The sequence below is a fragment of the Artemia sp. Qi Xiang Cuo genome, chromosome 7 (assembly GCF_049724085.1).
Source record: "Artemia sp. Qi Xiang Cuo chromosome 7, ASM4972408v1, whole genome shotgun sequence".
NCBI classification, from domain to species: domain Eukaryota; kingdom Metazoa; phylum Arthropoda; class Branchiopoda; order Anostraca; family Artemiidae; genus Artemia; species Artemia sp. Qi Xiang Cuo.
Genome location: NC_142800.1, coordinates 18,826,914 through 18,836,028, shown reverse-complemented (window position 1 = coordinate 18,836,028; position 9,115 = coordinate 18,826,914). Strand labels below are relative to the sequence as shown.

At 35.8% G+C, this 9,115-nt stretch overlaps 1 protein-coding gene across 1 annotated transcript; it reads left to right on the top strand.

The window, feature by feature from the left end:
• The first annotated feature begins 1,044 nt into the window (after positions 1-1,044).
• LOC148950028 (protein CFDP2-like) lies at positions 1,045-2,094 on the top strand. Its single transcript, XM_089091767.1, has one exon. The coding sequence runs from the start codon at positions 1,045-1,047 to the stop codon at positions 2,092-2,094; it is 1,050 nt and encodes a 349-aa protein (XP_088947893.1).
• Positions 2,095-9,115: the final 7,021 nt, after the last annotated feature.

The window sequence follows — 9,115 nt, the reverse complement described above, 5'->3', positions numbered from 1 at the left end:
AGTAAGGTGTATGTGAGTACAAACCATCAAGGATCATAAGCACCAATGACCATAACCAGCAGAGACATCAACCCCCCAAAGGTCCCCTATCCCCAAACTCGAAGGGCGCCCCCTCCCCTCCAACTTTTTGGCCCCCTCCCCCAATTTTTTTGTGAATTTTTTTTTGGATTTTTTTTTTAATTTTTTTAATTTTTTTTTAACATGATATATTTTTTCAAATTTTTTTTTACATGTCTTCGAATGAGGTGAAATATACTTAATACAAAACAAACATTGATTTTTCAAAGTTTATTTTGAATTTCTTTCGTTGAAATGCAAGAGTTGGAATATTTCAGTAGTGTTTTGTCGTGGTTTACCTTGTCACAGTTACATTCTCATAATTTTTCGAAGTTCATTTTGGATTTCTTTCGTTGAAATGCAAGAGTTGGAATATTTCAGTAGTGTTTTGTCGTGGTTTACCTAGTCAAACTTACATTCTCTTGATTTTTCAAAGTTCATTTTTGATTTTTTTCGTTGAAATGCAAGAGTTGGATTATATCAGTAGTGTTTTGTTGTGGTATACCTTGTCACAGTTAGATTCTTTTGATTTTTCAAAGTTCACTTTGAATTTCTTTCGTTGAAATGCAAGAGTTGGAATATTTCAGTAGTGTTTTGTTGTGGTTCACCTTGTCAAACTTACTTTCTCTTGATTTTTCAAAGTTCATTTTGGATTTCTTTCATTGAAATGCAAGAGTTGGAATATTTCAGTTGCGTTTTGTCGTGGTTTACCTTGTCACAGTTACATTCTCTTGATTTTTCAAAGTTCATTTCGAATTTCTTTCATTGAAATGCCAGAGTTGGAATATTTCAGTAGTGTTTTGTTGTGCTTTACCTTGTCAAACCGGGGCAACCGATGTATTGACAGCCAACAGCGTTGGAAACGAATCAAGGCAACGTTTGACAAGTCTGTCACAAACGGACGCTAGAACGGTTTTATCTACAAAAGTCACCACCAGAATCAGCACGTTAAATCTTCGGACACTTTCGAAACCAGGAAAGAAAGACATGCTCCTCCGTGAAGCAAACAGTTATAATTGGGATATCATTGGCCTCTCAGAGACTCATCTACCAGGTATCAGCGAAGAACAGATAGGAGACGCACCCCTCCTGCTTTCTGGAAGACAAGACGGAACACACAGACAAGGAGTCGGCTTTTTGCTGACAAAATCAGCAAGGAAATCTCTTCTATCAGTGGTGTCTGTCTCGGAGAGATTAATGATGATTCGACTCAAAAGCAAGTTCAAAAAGTTCTCCGTGGTGCAGGTCTATGCTCCGGATTCATCGAGATCGGACGAAGAGTCGGAAGATATCTACTCTCAGCTCCAGAGCCTTGTCGACACCATTCCAAAGAAAGACATCGTGTTAGTCCTCGGGGACTTCAATGCCATCGTGGGGAGTGACAATAGCGGAAACGAAGATGTCATGGGCAAGTTTAGGATCGGACAGATCAATGGCAGAGGAGAACGACTCACTGAATTCTGCCGAGATAACGAGCTTTTTATCAAAAACACAATGTTCAAGCACAGACGAAAGAGAAAAGTCAGGTGGTGGTCCCCCAATGGAAGAACTGCCAACATGATAGATTATATACTGGTATCCAGCCGATGGAAATCTTCATTCACAGACACAGTGACGCTAGGAGGTGGGGACTTTGATAGTGATCACAATCTCCTCATGTCATCGCTTCGCTTAAGATTAAAGGCCGTTGTCAAGCCGAAACAAAAAGTTCCAAGATTCCGGATAGAGGCCCTTAAGACGAGACAAGAGTACAGAATGCAGCTCAACGAACGACTGTCAAAGATCTTGCAAGAAACACATGATCTGCTGAGTCCAGCCGACATCGATCTACTTGTTTCGCAAAGCAGCCTGGCCGTATGCGAGACAGCTGAGCTCGTCCTCGGCCGTAAATCTGCAGAAGACAAGCCATGGATTACCCAGGAGATTATTGATATGTGTACCGAGAAACGAACTCTCCAAAACAAGCAAGATGGACAAAGCAAGGATAGATTCAAAACCTTAAACGTCAAATTGAGAAGAAAACCCGCCAAGCACTAAAAGACATGATCATTGAAAAATGTCGGCAATGTGAGGAGGACTCCCGTAGGGGTAACTCACACCTCATGTTCAAACGTGCTAGAGAGCTGACAAACCGCAAGGAAGCGAAGTGCCTCGATCTCTTAGATAAAAATGGACACAAAATCACTACTTGTGCCGGAATCCGAGATCGCTGGAAAGAACACTTCCAGGAAAAGCTTAATCTCACAGTAAACCCAGATCCTGAAGTGCTTCGAAAGTTCCCAGCACACAGAGATGAGGAACCACCCCCACCACCCTTAAGGTCAGAAGTAGAAGCCGCACTCAAATCCCTCAAGTCAAATAAGGCACCCGGAATAGACGGTATACAGTCAGAACTGATAAAAGTGGAATCTGATATCGTCGTTGATGTGTACCACAAAATAGTAACAGCTGTATGGGAAATAAAATACTTCCCTGAGTCTTGGTCGAAATCTGTCATAATGCCCTTGCACAAGAAAGGATCTAAAAGTAACTGCGACAACTACAGACCCATATCGCTTACTTGCCAACCAGCTAAAATCCTTACGAAAATTCTCCTTGATCGGATCAGAAACCTGACAAGACACGTAATCCCTGAATATCAAGCTGGCTTCTGTCAAAACCGATCCACCATAGACCAAATTTTTGTGATCAGACAGATTATGAAAAGATACCTGGAATTCGGGAAAGAGCTATACCAGCTGTTTATCGATTTCAAATAAGCTTTCGATCTAATTTGGCGAGATGGCTTATGGCACATCCTGGCACACTACGGTATTCCCACTGACATTATTGACATTATCAAGAGCATGTACGAGAAGTCGAGAAGCATGGTGCAGACCAGCGAAGGCTTTACTGAAGAATTCTCAACCTCTTCAGGAATGCTGCAAGGATGCCTACTCTCCCCCACTCTGTTCAGCCTATTCCTGAATGCTGTACTGGCACTGGTGCCCAATGACACGGGAGCACTCATGAGTGGACACCTCTTTGACTTGCTTGCATACGCCGATGACATTAATCGCCTAAACGAACGACTAGAGGAACTGCAATCAAGCGCTAACGATATTGATCATGCAGCTAGTTCCTTTGGGATGGAAATCAATGCTAACAAGACAAAAGCCATGAAGGTAACGCGGCAAATAGATACAGGCCTTCAACCCAGCAAAATTATGATCCAGGGGGAAGAGATCGAGTGGGTTGACCATTTCGTTTACCTAGGAAGTGAGCTGATGTCCACAAACGACTCCTCAAAAGACATTAAACGACGCTTCGCCCTTGCCTCAGCATGCTTCAAGTCATTGCGATCGATCTGGAAAAACAAACATGTGTCGCTGAAACTAAAAACACGCCTTTTTCGAGCTCTTGTGGTTCCAGTAGCAACGTACGGAGCAGAGACATGGACATTGAAAGCGAGGACAAACGCCGGTTGGCGGCCTTTGAAACAAAATCCCTCAGGAAGCTTGCTGGCATCACCTACCTTGACCGAATATCAAACGAACGGCTATTGTCTTCGCTCAACAATTCCCAGACCATCATGCAGACCATCCAGCTTCAACAGCTTCGATGGTTAGGCCACGTTCAGCGGATTTCCCCAGCCCAACTTCCAAAAATTGCGTTTGAAGGAAGGATTGATGTCTCCCGCCCAAAAGGACGACCTCCCAAGCGCTGGAGGGAAAACTTTCCCAGCCATTCCCTGTCTGTACTCCTTCGGACTGCAGCGAACTGGGAATCGTATAAGAAACTTTGCCATAGTTCTGTCAGAGGAGAAGCCCCGAGTCGGCCAATCCGGCCGGATGGGAGTTAAGTAAGTAAGTAAGTACCTTGTCACACTTACATTCTCTTGATTTTTCAAAGTTCATTTTGGATTTCTTTCGTTGAAATGCAAGAGTTGGAATATTTCAGTAGTGTTTTGTTGAGGTTTACCTTCTCACACTTACATTCTCTTGATTTTTCCTGTAAAACCTGAGCTAATAAGGGGTTTTGACCGTAAACTCTAGTTTTTTGAAGAAAATTATGATAAATACAATTCTCTGGTTCAAATTTGAATCTTAAGTCCAGTTATGGATCGAAAAATAAAACTTTTTCCGTAAAATCTGAGCTAATAAGGATTTTGACCGTAAACTTTAGTTTTTTGTAAGATAATTATGAAAAATACAATTCGTTGGCTCATAGGTGAAACTTAAGTCTATTTTTGGATCGAAAAATAAAACTATTCCTGTAAAATTTGAGCTTTTAAAGAAATGGGACAAAATTTAAATTTTGGTGTAAAGAGCGAGATTTAGAGAAGGAGGCAACCTCTTTCGTATACGTAATAACTTTTGTTTTTTGAAAATTTCAATATGCAAGAGTTGGAATATTTCAGTAGTGTTTTGTCGTGGTTTACCTTGTCACACTTACATTCTCATGATTTTTCAAAGTTCCTTTTGGATTTATTTCATTGAAATGCAAGAGTTGGAATATTTCATTAGTGTTTTGTCGTGGTTTACCTTGTCACACTTACATTCTCTTGATTTTTCAAAGTTCATTTTGGATTTCTTTCGTTGAAATGCAAGAGTTGGAATATTTCAGTAGTGTTTTGTTGTGGTTTACCTTGTCAAAGTTACATTCTCTTGATTTTTCAAAGTTCATTTTGGATTTCTTTCATTGAAATGCCAGAGTTGGAATATTTCAGTAGTGTTTTCTTGTGCTTTACCTTGTCACACTTACATTCTCTTGATTTTTCAAAGTTCATTTTGGATTTGTTTCGTTGAAATGCAAGAGTTTTGAATATTTCAGTTGTGTTTTGTTGTGGTTTACCTTGTCACACTTACATTCTCTTGATTTTTCATGTAAAATCTGAGCTAATAGGGGTTTTTGACCGTAAACTCTAGTTTTTTTTAAAAATTATGGAAAATACAATTCTCTGGTTCAAATGTGAAACTTAAGTCCAGTTATGCATCGAAAAATAAAACTATTTCTGTAAAATCTGAGCTAATAAGGGTTTTTGACTTTAAAATCTATTTTTTTGTAAGAAAGTTATGGGAAATACAATTCGTTGGCTCATAGGTGAAACTTAAGTCCAGTTATGGATCGAAAAATAAAACTATTTCCGTAAAATCTGAGCTAATAAGGGTTTTTTGACCGTAAACTCTAGTTTTTTGTAAGAAAATTATGGAAAATACAATTCTCTGGTTCAAATGTGAAACTTAAGTCCAGTTATGGATCGAAAAATAAAACTTTTTCTGTAAAATCTGAGCTAATAAGGATTTTTGACCGTAAACTTTAATTTTTTGTAAGAAAATTATGAAAAATACAATTCGTTTGGTCATAGGTGAAACTTAAGTCTATTTTTGGATCGAAAAATAAAACTATTTCTGTAAAATCTGAGATTTTAAAGAATAGGGACAAAATTTAAATTATGGCGTAAAGAGCGAGGTTTAGAGAAGGAGGCAACCTCCTTCGTAAACGTAATAATTTTTGTTCGTTTAAAATTTCAATATTGAACCTTACTTTATGTGGAAAATACAATTCGTTGGCTCATAGATGAAACTTAAGTCTATTTTTGAATCGAAAATATAAAACTATTTCTGTAAAATCTGAGCTAATAAATGCATTTACACAATTTATTGATATATTAATCACGACACGGCAAAATGACATTGTGGATATGCTTTTAAACACTAGTTTAGAAATTTAGGACTTTTTTCATGAGAAAGATGGTGTTCAATGATGATTGGTTACTCCCCAATGTCAAGATTGACATAAAGTTGCAAATAATACCAAAGACGAAAAGCATATTGAGCCTGATGATGACACACCAGTAAAAATTGTGTATGACTCAAAGTGGAATAATGATTATTCTACTGATGACGAACTAAGAGAAGACAATAGCTACAATATCAAGAGAGAACATGGTGAACTATTTCATGGAACAGATTCAAAATGTCCAAAGTTGATCATTGATATTAACAATGTATCCTAATATATTTTTGTATTAATATTCTACATAGCATTATTTCATTAAACATATATTATGCATTACATTGTTATGTATTCATTATTCTTAGAGTAAGCTAGCATATCAAACGTTTAGAATGTCTATTAAAACATTGGAGATGTAATAAAAGCAATTTGCTTACATCTATTGTCAAACACATGGGATAATATTGACAAAATCTAGGTATCAGAATGAATAAATTCTATATTAACATCCGTTGTTGGATATGTCATTATGGCATTATGAAAAAATTGTAAGTAAGTAAGAAGTAAGTAACTAACAAACTCTTTCTTGAATTCACCTCTTGGATACACAATATAGAAATTTAATTCAGGAAATTATGAAAAACAAATGAACAAATTCTTTATTAACATTCATTATCGATTGAAGTCGCTTCCTAGACAGACAATACAACAATTTCACAAAACCTAAGTATAGGAGTGATTAAATTCTATATCAACATCCTTTTCTCGGATACATGGGATAAAGTTGACAAAATCTATGTACCAGAAAGAATAAATTTATTTTCAAAATTTTTATCGGATACATCAGATAACAGTCATAAAATCCAAGTTCTTTTCGTTTTGGCTTCATGCCATGTTACGTTGAATTTAGGTTAGAGTGGTTTTTCTTTCTATAGTAGACTAGCGTATATTTTTAGAGTAGAAAAAAAAATCTGGTTAGTCTGAATTTGATTGTGAGAGTGTTAGGACTCTAAAAAATGGATGGATTTCAGAAAGAGCAAATCCTGGGGAATCTAGTGTTTATGGAAAAACGTTTGATTCTAGAAGATGATTTTCTAGAGCTGTCTATTCAAAGGAATATACTTTCTCAGGGAATGCTTGTCGATATAATGAAAACTGATTCTCCATCATTAGACTATTGCATGAAGCTTTTACGCTGTGGTCCAAATGCATTTACACAATTTATCGATATATTAATCACGACACGGCAAAATGATATTGTGGATATGCTTTTAAACACTGGTTTAGAAATTTAGGACTTTTTTTCATGAGATAGATGGTGTTCAATGATGATTGGTTACCCCCCAATGTCAAGATTGCCATAAAGTTGCAAATGATACCAAAGACGAAAATCATATTGAGCCTGTTGATGACACACCAGTAAAAATTGGGTATGACTCAAAATGGAATAATAATTATTCTACTGATTACTAACTAAGAGAAGACAATACCTACAATATCAAGAGAGAACATGGTGAACTATTTTATGGAACAGATTCAAAATGTCCAAAGTTGATGATTGATATTAATAAAGCATCATAATATATTTGTGTATTAATATTCTACATAGCATTATTTCATTAAAAATATATTATGCATTACAGTGTCATGTGTTCATTATTTTTAGAGTAAGCTAGCATATCAAACGTTTAGAATGTCTATTAAAACATCGGAGATACAAGAAAAGGAATTTGCATACATCTATTGTCAGACACATTGGGTAACATTGACAAAATATAGGTATCAGAATGAATACATTCTTTATCAACATCCGTTGTTGGATATTTCATTATGTCATTATGAAAAAATTGTAAGTAAGTAAGTAAGTAAGTAAGTAACCAACGCTTTCTTGAATTCGCTTCTTGGATACAAAATCCAGATATTTTATTCAAGAAAGTGTGAAGAAAAATTTAAAAAATTCTTTACTAACATTCATTATCGATTGAAGTCGCTTCCTAGACAGACAATACAGTAATTTCACAAAATCTAAGTATAAGAGTGATTAAATTATATATCAACATCCATTTCTCGGATACAAAGGAAACAGTTGACAAAATCTAAGTGTTAGAGTGAATAAATTTTTAATCAGCATCTTTTGTCAGATACATCGGATAAAATTGACACACTCTAATTGTCAGAGCGAAAAATTTTTTATCAACATCCCTTAAATGCATTATCAACATCAAATGTAAGATACATAGGGTAAAATTGACAAAATCTAAGTATCAAAAAGAATAAATTCGTTTTCTAAGTTTTTATCGGATTGATCAGATAACAGTCATATAATCCAAGTTCAATTCATTTTGACTTCATGCCTCGTTATGTTGAATTTAGGTTAGACCGGTTATAGATGGCACTACACCCGCTCAGACACACATACATTGTGAGAGAGATTTCCAAAAAGTTGAGTTAATTTAAGTTCACTTAGAGTGGCCAGACATGCATTGGAATATGCAAACACCCGCCCAGACACACAGGCAAAATGAGTGTGAGAGATAAAAGCACATACAAATACGTAGATTTAGAAACAAAAAAACGAGAAAGACATGGAGTGTACACCGCGACCGGACATACATAGTGAGGGAGACATGCAAAGTCGACATCGCTTCATTTCATATTTTAAGGTTAATTTAGACGAGGTTACGTGCGCGCACGTGACCTCGTCTAAATTAACCTCGTCTAATAGATGTAAGCAAATTCCTTTTCTTAAATCTCCAATGTTTTAATAGACATTCTAAACGTTTGATATACTAGCTTACTCTAAAAATAATGAATACATAACAATGTAATGCATAATATATTTTTAATCAAATAATGCTATGTAGAATATTAATACAAAAATATATTATGATACATTATTAATATCAATGAACAACTTTGGACATTTTGAATCTGTTCCATAAAATAGTTCACCATGTTCTCTCTTGATATTGTAGCTATTGTCTTCTCTTACTTCGTAATCAGTAGAATAATCATTATTCCATTTTGAGCCATACACAATTTTTACTGGTGTGTCATCAACAGGCTCAATATGCTTTTCGTCTTTGGTATCATTTGCAACTTTATGTCAATCTTGACATTGGGGGGGTAGCTAATCATCATTGAACACCATTTTTCTCATGAAAAAAAGGTCCTAAATTTCTAAATTAGTAAAAGCATATCCACAATATCATTTTGGCGTGTCGTGATTAATATATCAATAAATTTTGTAAATGCATCTATTAGCTCAGTTTTTAAAGAAATAGTTTTATATTTTCAATCCAAAAATAGACTTAAGTTTCACCTATGAGCCAACGAATTG